Source organism: Xenopus laevis, chromosome 5L (assembly GCF_017654675.1).
Source record: "Xenopus laevis strain J_2021 chromosome 5L, Xenopus_laevis_v10.1, whole genome shotgun sequence".
Taxonomy (NCBI): domain Eukaryota; kingdom Metazoa; phylum Chordata; class Amphibia; order Anura; family Pipidae; genus Xenopus; species Xenopus laevis.
In genome coordinates, this window is record NC_054379.1 from 91,161,770 (window position 1) to 91,175,357 (window position 13,588).

Sequence of the window (13,588 nt, forward strand, 5' to 3'; positions counted from 1 at the left end):
TCTGCCCTTTAAGGTTTAGATGATTTTTTTTTTAGTAGACAAGATATGGAGATCCAAATTAGGTAAATATACCTTATCTGGAAAACCCCAGGTTCTGAGCATTCTGGATAACAGATCCCATGCCTGTATTATAATGGGCCACTGCATTAAACCTAACCACACATGAAATACTGCCAACAAACCCTATCCAGGCCAATATCCTAATTATGCATTAAGAAACAGGCAAACCAAACAAGTATATAATATAGTATATAGTATATATTTCTCCCTTTATCCCTGTGCTTTGAAAATTTAATAGGCTTTTTGATCAAATAATCCAGATTTTTTAAAAATATTTCCTTTTTTCTCTGTAATAATAAAACAGTATCTTGTACTTGATCCAAACTAAGATATATTTAATCCTTATTGGAAGAAAAATCAGTTTATTGGGGTTATTTAAGGTTTACATGATTTTCTAGAAGACTTAAGGTATGAAGATCCAAATTACAGAAAGATCCGTTATCCGGAAAACCCCAGGTCCTGAGCATTCTGGATAACAGGTCCCATACCTGTATATACATATATATTATATACATGTATATACAAGAACAGTGAAGAGGACAAAATATGACAAAAATCCCATATCATTTGCGAATAAATTTCAGAGCAAACATGCATAATTTATCCATTTCATAGATGTTAATGTCAGCATGCATAATATTGGCTTACCACATCCATCTTGTTTTATCCTAGATACACATAAAAGCCCCATACTGCATAGCTAGTTTTTTTTAGGGAAACTATAGATAAAAATAATAGAATTGCATTGTTAAAAAACACATGCATACAATTCAGTCAAAGTGCATAACTTCATTTGCAACCTTAACATAAGCAGAGGCCAAAGAAGTGTATTTATTAGTCACATGTGAGGGCATTGAAATCACTTGTGTCAGTGTCCAGTTAAGAAAACTTGTCAATCAATAAAAGCTTCTCCACACAGTGAGCAAAGGATCTTTGCAGCTGAGCATTCTCCTGGTGGGCAAATAATAATGAAATAAGGAATTAAATGGATTGTCTAATGGAAATCGACTTACTTACTAAAGCAGGCTGATTTTAATGTGCTGTGAGGAAAACTATGGTAGAGGATTATCAGTCATTTAGAAATGGGAAAAAAAACTATGATTATTATGAATAAAAAGACAAGTCTAATTTACACTGTCCATACAAATGTGTCATTGATTTTAGTAATATAACTATTAGAAAAGAGATTGAATTTGCTCCTCAAAATGTGTAACCGGTATAGGACCGGTTATTCAGAATGCTCAGGACCTGGGGTTTTCCAGATAAGGGATCTTTCTGTAATTTGGATATTCATACTTTAAATCAACTAAAAAATAATTAAAAAAAGTAACAAATCCAATAACATTGTTTGGTTGCCGATAAGGATTAATACTTAGTTAGAATAAAGTACAAGGTACTGTTAATATTACAGAAAAAAAAGAAAATACATTTTAAAAAATGCATTTTGTTAAAATGGAGTCCATGGGAGATGGCCTTTCCGTAATTTGGAGCTTTCTGTATAATGGGTTTCCAGATAATGGAAAGAAGAAAAGAAATAGGTACCGGCACTTAAGACGATTCAAACAGGGGACAAGCCCCTTGCGTGTTTATTGCATCACAACGTTTCATGGGTGTTCCCCCATCATCATCCCCTGACGGAGGGGGGAACTTGGGTTGAACATAATCTTAGGTGCCACAGGTTGATCCCTGGAAGCAGCTAAAGTAGAGGGGTACAGTATGCTTCAGACTGATCATTACACCTTAAGAGCAAAGGGATATCATCTCCACTACATAACAAGTGAGACCAATTGCATACAGGCACCAAAAGCACACTTAAAGGGGTGGTTCACCTTTAAAGTAACTTTTATTATGTTCTAGAGCGGCCAATTCTAAACAATTTTTCAATTGGTTTTCATTATTTATTTTTTATAGTTTTATAGTTATTTGCCTTTTTTTCTGACTCTTTGCAGCTTTCACTGACCCCTTCTAAAAAGCAAATGCTCTGTAAGGCTACAAATGTATTGTTATTGCTACTTTGTATTACTGATCCTTCTATTCAGGTCCTCTCCTATTCATATTCCCCTCTCTTATTCAAATCAATGCATGGTTGGTAGGGTAATTTGGACCCTAGCTACCAGATTGCTTAAAATGCAAATTGAAGAGCTGCTGAATAAAAAAAGCTAAATAACTTAAAAGCCTTCAAAAATAAAAAATGAAAACCAATTGCAAATTGTCTCAGAATATCACTCTCTACATCAGACTAAACATTATCTCAAAGGTGAACAACCCCTTTAATATACAGTGAAAAGTAGAGCAAGCTTCACATACCAGATGTTTTGTTCTGCTGTTATAGCCCTGCTCATGCACAAATATCATAGGCTGGACCTGGAAGGCAGCGTTCTTCCTGGCAGTTAACTTTCTCTCTTTGGAAAAGATTCATGTGTCTGGATCTTCCTGTCCTAGTAATTAACTTGATTGTGGCATCCTCGCAAGGCACTAATTCTTGTAGCATATAGAACGACGTGGAATTCTATAAAGGGGCTGTACTGGCAGATACATTGAATAGCTTCAAGAAAGGGTTGGACAGGCTTTATAGGGGCAAATTTACTAAAGGGCGCAGTGACTAACGCAGGCGAAAATTCACCAGCGTGACGCCATTTCGGTACTTCGCCGATTTACTAACGGTCAACGGCGTAACTTCACTAGTGAAGGAGAAAGAATCTAGCGGTACTTCGCTCCCTAACGTCTGGCAAATTTGCGCTCTGGTGAATGGATGTAACTATGCAAATTCATTAAGATGCGGATTTTACTGAACGTTACCTCTTGCGCCAGACTTGCCATCACCACCTCAGACCAGGCGAAGTGCAATAGAGTAGATTCCTCAAAAAATAGTTGAAAAGTCCCAAAAAACGCTGGCGTCGTTTCATTTTTTCAGGGTGATAGGCTGAAAAAGAGCGTAATTTTTTTTGGGGTAACTGGCTTCCCCCCTACATTTCCTAACATATGGCACATAAACTATACACTGGGCTCATGTGTAGGGCAATATAACAACTCTATTTTATTTTATTAAGCTTCCCTGGCCTTATGTAGTATAATGTATTTGCTGCAACATATACATCCATTCAACTTTAACTTCCCGCCGTATGCAAATTAGCCAACACTAGCGCAACTTCGCTTTGCTTGGCGCAGCGCCCTGGACCCAACTTTGGATTTTAGTGAATTAGTGTTGCCCTGGTGAATCTACGCATGCCGAAATGTTGCAATGTGAGCGAAGCCGTCGTTGGCGAATTTTCGGAGGTTAGTGAATTTGCCCCATAGAGAAAATAAAGGGTTACTAAAATTAACTTTAAGCACAAAGTTGATCCAGGGCAGTGGCGCTTCTTCGATATCAGGCCCCCCTGCTAAAATCTTTGGGGGGAGTTTGCATCGCTCACCGCCCCTCAAAAGTCTGCCACCCCTACCACGTCATTGCCAGTTGCCTGCAGCATAAAAGCAAGTGGATGGCAACGTTTGTAGGAAGAGGAATTACACCATAGCCAAGTTGATTCATAGGGGAGGAGGTACAGGGAGTTGCTGCAGTACAAGGACTAGAAGTGGATTAAGTCAGGGGCCCCAACCTTTTTTGGCCCGGGGACCAAAGAAGAGCTAAATTTTTTTGCAAGGATCGGAGGGGTAGGCATCCAATTCGGTGCTCCGCCATTAATTGTTTGGTGGCCCAGTTCAGGACTGTCCTCGGCCTGGTTCTGGATTAAGTGCATGCTGCAGGCATACGACTAACCTTTAAAAGCCCACAGTAGCAGAAAAATGATACTTATAAACTGTCTTATCAATAGTAAACTCAAGTGTAGAGGGGTTACCTGTCCTTTAACAACTATTACCTGTACTATGTTTTAGGTTAAAAATGGGAAAACCCTAAAATGCTAGTAAATACTAGTAAAACAATACTTTAGATTAGAAATTGTTAAGCAGAAAAACTTAAAAAAAAAAAAAAAATAATTGTCCCCAACTAGACTTTTCATGAATGGTAAAAAGTAACAGGTACTCACTATGAATGCTCTGGCTACAGAGGTCTGAGCAGATTCAAGACTGATAAAACTAAAAAGTCAGCAAAGTCACAGAGCAAGCAAACCCACTGCAGTGTATAGATCATGTATGTAGAACAATATAGGTTTGCCTTATGCAACACAGGTTTACTTAGGAAAAATGATCAATTATGGGATAAATGTAAAGCACTGTGTATCGTGACAGCGCTATATAAATAAATAAATGATGATGATGTATCCCATTTATGTCTGAGCTTGCAGAATATCAGCAATCTAGTCCATTAAAGCTAATTATGACCATGTATTTCTCAGAACTTCAAAGAATATACCATAGCTTTAATAGCGCTAAAAACATGCATTTAACCAGGGAAGTGCTTATTATGCAGCCTGATATAATTTTTTTGATAATTGCACTCACTTCTGCAGCGGAAACTTTATAATAAGCAATTTACTGTCTGGGTCCTGTGCGTTTTTTTTTTTAAATAAAACTCTATATGGAAGAAGATTAAATTGGAAGGAAAAAAAATACTTAAATGCAACCCTCATGGCAAATGAAAGTGGGCTGTTCCTAGTAATTAGTATGTATTTCTATTATTGGAGAATATGATAAAAACCCAGTAAAACCCAGTCAGCAGAACAAAAACAAGCAAAGAAAATACCCTGCTATGGTTAAAGGGGTGGGTCACCTTCAAACAACTAGTTGTTTTCAGATAGATCACCAGAAATAATGACTTTTTCCAATGACTTGCTATTTTCTATGTGTGACCGTTTTTCTAATATTGAAGAATCAAATGTCTGTTTTCACCTTCTGAAGCAGCGGGTCGCCGACCCTGTAAACTGTTCTAAATGGATACATTTAATTGATACATTTGTTATCTTTGTCCCTGCTGAGTAGAATCTCTGGGTTTCATTACAGGCAGCTGTTAGAATTGATACAATAGTTGCTAATACTCCAGAGATGCTGCTGAGAAATGTATAAACTAATGTTGCAAAATGGTAACAGTTCAGAGTCTGCACCTGAATTACTGAGCTGCCAGACTCGAACATTCAACTTTAAACTTAAATTTTGGAAAAACAATAAAAAATAAATAATGGAAAGTAATTGAAAAAAGTCTTTATTTCTGGGGAGCAATCTAGAAACAACTGAATTGAAAAAAGTGTTTGGAAGGTGAACAACCCCTTTAAGTGCATATTATTCTTCATAAATATTTGTTTAACAGAAGATCAATTTCAATTTATTCCTATTTGCAAAAGTTAAGGCAACTAAAAATGTTACGTTGGAAAATATCACTGAACCTACTGAGTTGTGTAAAAAGAAAGAGTGTCAAGAATCTCTTTTGGTTCCCAATCAACACCCCCCCCCCCACTTTAATCAGCCAATTAGACTTGAAGAGACCCAGAAGATTCATTGTAGAAATCCAATCCAGGCATTATGTATTAATAAGCTCCTCTCAGGAGGGGGGTGAACTGGGGGCCAATTTCCATGTATATGTGCTGAATGTTCAAATCACTTCATGGCTGGATTGTATGGTTGATGGCTAAACATCACAAAATGCTTGTCTGTTAAAAATAAATAAATACATAAATACTAATAATTCTAAAAAGAGCAATACAATTTTAAAATTAGGGTAACATGGAGGTGTCACTGTAGGTATCCAGTTGTAACTAGAACTCTAGACTAGGGAATAACATTCTACAAACTGCTGGCTAGTAATTCTGAAAGTAGAAAATACCAAGTGCTGTCCTGGCAAACAATGAGTTTGTGTCACTTACAGAATGGCAATGCTATACATGTGCAACAGTCACTACTTTATATATTTATAGAAAAGCTGTTGTTTGGTTTGTGTGGAAACCAAAATATGGGTACACGTCATTTGTGTAATATGTATTGTACTTTGGTTTTAAAGTTATTTGTAAATGCAATTGAAAATAATTTTATGGTTGGGGGTCACCACAACATGAGGAACTGTATTAAAGGGTCACGGCATCAGGAAGCTTAAGAACCACTGTAGTACAAGTTATTAATAATTGACTGATACATCAATATTACTGTATATTACGTTTGTATTAAGGGCGTGTTTATAAAAAAAAAAAATTGGAGACAAGCATTAATGATGATGCTGCCCATAGCAACCAATCAGATTGTTGCTATTGTTTTCTGTATTGTTGCTATGGGCATGTTTGTCTCCAATGTTCTGGATATTTGTCTTTCATCTGGTACAGTACCTATGGACTGGAGGAAAGCTGATGCCATTCCTATATTTAAAAAGGGAGTACAATCCCCGCCCCCCTCCGTTCGGCCGCATTTGGCCGTTTTTTTCAGTGGAGCGTGGCCCGCTCGCACGCCCTGCTCCCCCGGTAGTTCCGCCACTGCATATGTGGTGGGCAAATTATTTGAAGGCTTGTTAAGGGATCACATTCAAAATTTTGTCCTAGTGAGGGGGATTATGAGCAGCAATCTGCATGGCTTTATGAAGGATAGGTCATGTCAGAGAAATTTGGTTGCTTTTTATGATGAGGTAAGTAAGATGCTGGACAGTGGGGGGGCAGTAGATGTGATCTATATGGATTTTGCCAAAGCATTTGATACTGTGCCTCACAAACGACCGCTTTCTAAACTAAGGTCTGTTGGGCTTAATGAAGTCGTTTGCACATGGATAGGAAACTGGCTACAGTATCAGGTACAGATGGTGGTTGTTAATGGTACATTCTCTTCTTGGAGTAAGGTTCTTAGTGGGGTGCCTCAGGGCTCTTTATTGGGTGCACTTTTATTTAATTAGCTTTACCGGTCCCCCTACACTTCTGGCTCCCCCTGCAACAGCAGGGTCTGCTTCCTCTTAACGCCCCTGCAAACCACTTATACCCTAAATGTGACTGCACTAGGCAAATTCATAATGGAAAGGGACCTTGGAGTCCTTGTAGATAATAAACTTGGCTGTAGCAAGCAATGCCAGTCAGCAGCATCAAGGGCAAATAAGGTCTTGAGCTATATTAAAGGAGCATAGGCGGGGGGTTATTCTTCCACGGTACAGAACACTTGTAAGGCCCCATCTAGAAAATACTGCACAGTTTTGGTCTCCAGTGCTCAAACAGGACATTATTGTATTAGAGAGGGTACAGAGAAGGGCAACTAAGCTGGTAAAAGGTACTAAAAATCTTAGCTATGAGGAAAGACTGGCCAAATTGGGGTTGTTCACGCTGGAGAAGAGGAGCTTATGGGGGGGTATCATATCTATGCATAACTATATAAAGGGATTATACTAACCTCTATAATGCTTTATTTACCAGCAGGTCCTTCCAGATAACAAGAGGGCACCCACTCTGATTAGAAGAAAGGAGCTTCCTTCTAAACATTTGAAAGGGGTTTTTACAGTGAGAGCTGTGAAGATGTGGAATTCTCTCCCTGAATCATTTGTACCGGCTGATAAATTAGATTGTTTAAATAGGGGTAGAATGGCTTTTCTATGAAGTGGAGGATTGCAAGGTTATGGAAGATAGATCATAGTACAAGTTGATCCAGGGACTGGTCTGATTGCCATTTTGGAGTCAGGAAGGAATTTTTTCCCCTCTGAGGCAAATTGGAGAGGCTTCAAATGGGTTTTTTTTGCCTTCTTCTGGATCAACTAGAAGGCAGGTTATATAAACAGATTTAAGGTGAATTTGGGGGATGCATTTTTTTTTCAACCTAACTTACTATGTTAATAAGTACACCCTTTCATGTATGAGCTAACGGGGCCTTGGCCAAAGTTTGGACCTTCAAACGGGACCTGGCCAAAGGCAGAACCTTTAAGTGGATTTGAAATAAAAATTACTGCTATCCACTGGTCTACACCAAAATGGCACTCAATCTGCAATATGGAGTGCTGTAACGGTTAAATGCATATTATGCTAATGTGCCAATGAAAAAACAGAAATCAACACCTAATCATATAATGAAACAACTTCAGGACAGCTTCCAAACATGGTCAGATCAATTCAGTATCAGCTGATTTAAAAACAGGACAACAGAGAATTTACACCTTCACTATAGAAGTCATTTTTATTTAAAATCATAAACAAACCCCATAGGTTAGTATGGTAGGTCCATAACAACAAATAGGAGATCCTGAAGATATCATTGGTGAGAGCCCAGTAGGTGGCTTAGATGTAACAAATGTTTGAAATGAGTAGTGAAGGCCATCTTGGGCTCATCTTCTTCACAGATCTTGGGCTCATCTTCTTCACAGATCTTGGGCTCATCTTCTTCACTAATATCTGATTGGGGAGACTGAAAAATCCCATTGGTTGATGTCTTCTCCAGGCCACAAGTGCAATGTTACTAGAGGCAATGTTACTGTTGATGGATAAACCCTATTAATGTTATGGTACAATCCTTCTCTCTTTTATTTAACTGCCTTCCATTTTTTGAATGTTGGCCTCTACATCATCAAGTAATGGTAAAATATAAAAGCAGTCTTCCTCCATATTCTTGGGTATTCTGAAACCGTAGATCTGTAGCAGACAAAAGGCAACATTAACACATTAGTTAGCAATAATATAATTGTTTAGTTGTAAATCTGCAGCAAGACAAAATAATATCAATATAATGATTATATAGTTGGACAAGTATTCCCTTATTTCCTTGATCAATTTAATTTCTTCTGAATTTGCTTACAAGATCGTTGTTCAATAAAATATTGAAATTCTCAGCTTCTAATTGCATAGCAACTGATTCTATATAATACAATTGTATAAGACTGTGTACTTACTATAAGGTCCGGCACAAATGTGGCCAAATATCCATAAAATGTGATGGTTGAGAGCCATTCGCTGATAACCCTTGCAATATTGATGATCTAGAAAAACAGATACAAGTTTATTTTTAACAAGGAAATTATTGAAGGTTACATAGCGACAGGACTGACATACACATGCATTTCCTTTACAGAACAATTTCCACCAAAAGAGCTAAACTGTGCCTTGCTATGAGCTGCACATTTTCTAGAACAAAGCTAATGATGAAGATGTGTGAGAACTAATGATTGGCCTCACAGACAATAGGCTACAGATTAGTGATTCCTTGTGCAGTCTATCACCTTGGGCCTTCTGGGGATGTTACATGGGAAATCCTGTGACCTACTCTAAAGCTGCCCCTATCTGTTCACACTATAGCTCCCCCCCTCATGCAAGATATATAGTAGCTCAGTGCTGTCCAATTTATGTGGTACAGAGGGCCGAAATGTTTACGGCCCACATAGTGGAGGGCTGATAATGGCAGCCAGTGTTGACCACTCCCTGTTTATAAACCACAACCATGTTACCACAAGATCATGTCAACATTAATTGTGGTAGCACACCAAAAAACCAAATGGTTGGTGCTCACTGCAGGGATATCACTTATCACTCATATGTGAAAAAAGTTGTCATATAAAGACACACCCTTAAATCAATATGCCTCCTCTTCCCCTTGGATAACACAGCACCCCCAGCACATGATTAAACACCTTAGGGGCCCCTAACAATAATTTATTTTCAAATGCTAACAAACCCCCAGAACAAATACCAGGCTTATGTTCCACAGGCAGAAAAGGGCACATAGAGGCAGATTATGGCACACGCAGGCAGAGCATGGCACACGCAGGCAGCATATGGAAGGCAGAACATAGCAGGAAACAGGGAAACCCATCAAGACCAGTCTAATATGTACTACATACAGTGACACAGTGACTGGTGCCCCATTAGCATTTTGTATAAAGTGTGAACAGGTGAACAATGTGGGCAGTTTCAGTCTGGGTCTCAGGTGTGAACAGGACAGGACAATAGAGGTGTCACAAGTGGGAACAATGCAGGGGGATCACAGGTGTGAACAATACAGGGGATTAGTCTGAATTTGAGTCTTAAACAATGCAGAGGCTAGTTAATCTCTCTAGTGATACCATTTAAAGTTTACACATAGTAAGCAAACAGGTAGGTGGGGGCCACAGGCCACCAGTTGGACAGCCCTGTAGTAGCTCATGCTCCAAATCACCTGTGTGACCCTAAAGCAATAATACTATGGAGAACAATGATCAAATCCATTCATAACATACCTCATAAATCTGTGCATTTTCTTGTATGATCCAGACAAAGATTAAATCAAATGTTGAATCTGAAACAGATGGAAATATGAATATATTAAATGTTTTAAAATTAATCTTTTAATCCTGACTCCTCCCTTACACCCATCTATCCACCCTGACTAGATACAGCAACCAGTTAGTACAGAGCATCTGTTAGTTGAAAAGTAACATTAGCAGTGAACGGATACCTAGAGCTAATGTCAATATGGTGGTTATTGATATAACCAAGCGCACATGGCATGTGAAACGGCTGTCCTTCTTCTCTGGCGTCCTGTACGATATCACTGTATTTATTAGAGTATAGGCACTTGCACATACAGTGGCTGTCAGCACTCCTGCTATGTGCACTTCAGGGAACACCAGCACCTAAACAAACAAAGAAATCAGTCAGTCCATTGGCCTCTTTGTCCCACGAAATAAGCAAGAGAGATTGGTAAAGCTATTATTTCTTTATTTCTTGCTTTTAACACTTTTTGGGACTGAAGAGCATCTTACCGGAAAGTTATTCTCCAAAACGTATCCTTGAGAGGCCAACAATCCGAGTGCCAATAGGATTATGTTGGCCCAGGTGTGTGTCTTAACATATTCAGACTGACGGTTTCTCAGCACAGTATATCTGGCGTACATTGTGGCAGATCCTAAGAAATAGGGTAAATTCAGTTAGCTCATTGGTGTTTAGAATTCATGAGGTAGGAAGGTAGGAATATTTGTTACACTTACCAGCATAGGCACAGATTATGTGAACCACTGTTAAAGCAACATTGGCCACTGGAAAGCCCGACATGCCACTGCAAAAGACATAAAATATATGATTATTGCTTTATGCGATTTGCTATTTATCACACAAACACACAATATAGTATTTCCTTACCTTGTATAGGGTGCAAACTTATCAGATCCAGAGAAAAATGCAAATAAATTATATATCAAAAGACCAATAAAAGCACATGAAGATAAGGTAAATGGTGCAAAAGCTAGGTAAGGTACTTGAATTCCTTTCATGATGAAGTCAAAAGAAATTCCAAAAACAAAAGTAATAAAATAGAAGTAATAAATACAGACAACAAAAAGATGTCTGCTGTGTCACTTAGCAAAGAAAACAATGAATGCCTTTCCCAGTGTAGCTCAATATATAATATAGTAGATTACATCACAATGAGTATTGTGCAGTGACATCATAATGCTCACTTGTCCCTGACATCACAATGATCATTGTGCAGTGACATTCCAAAGCGCATCGTGATGTCACTGCATCTTTGTGGATTCTGGGTCCTAAAGGGTTCATATGTTTGTCAATGGGAAACAATATCTCAGCATGGAAAGTAGAAATCTAATGGAAACATAGTTTAAATAAACCTAGTAGCTTGCTATGTGGCCTTCCTGATATTAAGGATGCCTCCTTCATAAATTCCTTTCCATTTTACAGGCTTATGGCTTTATTAAAATACTCTGTTAGATATAGAATTCTAATTCTAATGATGCCCTGCAAGGTCACATGAGTACAGTTGTGTCAGTTGAGTTAACTGTTGCAATTGGGTGACTGACATGCAACACTCCTAGTGTCCAGTATGGTATGTGCAGGACAACTGCAAAACATATTGTGCTATATAGAATGATGGGTAATTTTGTGGGACCAATAACAAGTAGCTAATATTGTTAGGCCTGTAATGAGTAGTTTAAATGAGTTTAAAAACCACATATGTAGGTACATTTTGCCTACACTAATTCTGTTTTACTATGTGACATATACAAGTATGGGACCTGTTATCCAAAATGCTCGGGATCTGGGGTTTTCCGGATAACGGATCTTTCCGTAATTTGGGTCTTCATGCCTTAAGTCTACTAGAAATTCATTTAAAAATTAAATAAACCCAATAGGCTGGTTTTGCTTCCAATAAGGATTAATTATATCTCAGTTGGGATCAAGTATAAGCTACTGTTTTATTATTGCAGAGAAAAAGGAAATCATTTTTAAAAAATTGGATTATTTGGATATAAGGGAGCCTATGGCAGACTTTCCGTAATTCTGAGCTTTCTGGATATCGGGTTTCCGGATAAGGGATCCTATACCTGTACAAACAGAATTATGGGTAAGTTGGCAGAGTCTTAAAGGGAAACAAGTTAAACAATTAGAATCCTGTGAACCCACTCCAATGCAGTCTATGTGTTACCTAATTGAAATAATCAGATCAGAGTGCCCTATAAATCTTCTGATGGGTCTCACTGGGGAAATAAAAACACAGAAAAAAGTAGAAAGAAGAAAAAAAAAATAAAAGAACACAACAAAACAAACTATAATGTAGTAATTTACAATGTATATTTATATAAGTGTAAAAAATGTAAACAAACCAGATCTATGTCCAGCTGTAATGAATTCTTGCCCTCTGCTGGGTTCAAACCAGGTACCTGGTGTATTGTAGCCTTTCGACTACTCCGTTTTGAGGTTCCTGTGTCTATACATGATGCTATCAATTATACTTGGCTGTTCTTCAAAAAATAGCAAATGCAGCCAATCTCTAATTAACTCCCAGCAGAGAGCCCTTACATAAACCCTGTCCTTGGCTTCTACTTTGCCAGTTCCTAGATAGAGAAAGATGTCTACACCTACTGGTCACTCTGCTTTGACTTTATTAAATTGGCTGCCTCATTGCCAGTCTTCTCCCATCTAGTCTATGCTGCAAATAATAGAGCATTGATCCCTGTGACCCCCTTGTTATTCGGTGGGTTTTTTCGGCCACTGAGTATGACATCAGCTATATAGATAATGGGCAGATTCTTGGTCCCCCTTAGTGGAGTGAACAGATTAAAAGTGCCCATGGGACCCTTCTAGAAACTTTTTCAAGGCTTCCCTAAGCTTGTGTAACATCTGAGTCGGTTTTTATCAGTATCCTGTATTGTTTTTGTATTCCGTGCCTAGGAGTATCGTCCCTGAGCTCATCTACAGCTACTCCCTTCCCTCACTGCTCATGAAGTTTTGTACCAGAGGGTATATATTGTCTGGTCAATCCTTTGTTCTGTCTCCTGGCTCTATTGAGTACAGGATCCATGTAGCTTGTGTATGTTTATTATATAGATAATAAAACTTGGTTAACCCTTTCACCTCAAGTGATCTCTGGTCTTTGAATTTTTCCTCAACAAAAGTGTAAATTCAACAACAAGTTGTAGGCAAATTCATGCAATACACTCACAGGGCAATACTGCTACTAACATTTGAAAATTGATAAAATAAAAAAGACCCATGCAAAGACAATGAATAAATCAAAACTTGAGCTGAGTGCAAGAAATATTTTTCTGCACTCTTCCTGTACTGTTAGGGGGTCTTATGGCACATAATGCACACCGGTTGCTTATATTGCAACAGTCATAGGGGCAAATTTACTAACCTCCGAAAATTCGCCAGTGACGGCT

At 38.3% G+C, this 13,588-nt stretch overlaps 1 protein-coding gene across 3 annotated transcripts in view; it reads right to left on the reverse strand.

The window, feature by feature from the left end:
• Nucleotides 1–13,588, reverse strand: part of LOC108716886 (melanocortin-2 receptor accessory protein 2) — a 45,387-nt gene that overhangs the window by 14,756 nt on the left and 17,043 nt on the right. The window contains exons 2-7 of one of the 3 annotated variants that reach the window (XM_041563038.1): nt 10,901–10,968; nt 10,676–10,818; nt 10,369–10,546; nt 10,151–10,209; nt 8,831–8,917; nt 8,107–8,573 (exon numbers count right to left, since the gene is read on the reverse strand). The exons of the other annotated variants lie outside the window; for them this stretch is intronic. Of the exons in view, the coding sequence (XP_041418972.1) occupies nt 8,469–8,573; nt 8,831–8,917; nt 10,151–10,209; nt 10,369–10,546; nt 10,676–10,818; nt 10,901–10,964 (636 nt within the window). The 5' untranslated portion in view covers nt 10,965–10,968 and the 3' untranslated portion in view covers nt 8,107–8,468. Of the gene's footprint in view, nt 1–8,106; nt 8,574–8,830; nt 8,918–10,150; nt 10,210–10,368; nt 10,547–10,675; nt 10,819–10,900; nt 10,969–13,588 lie in introns of those variants that run through there. 3 annotated transcript variants of the gene reach the window in all.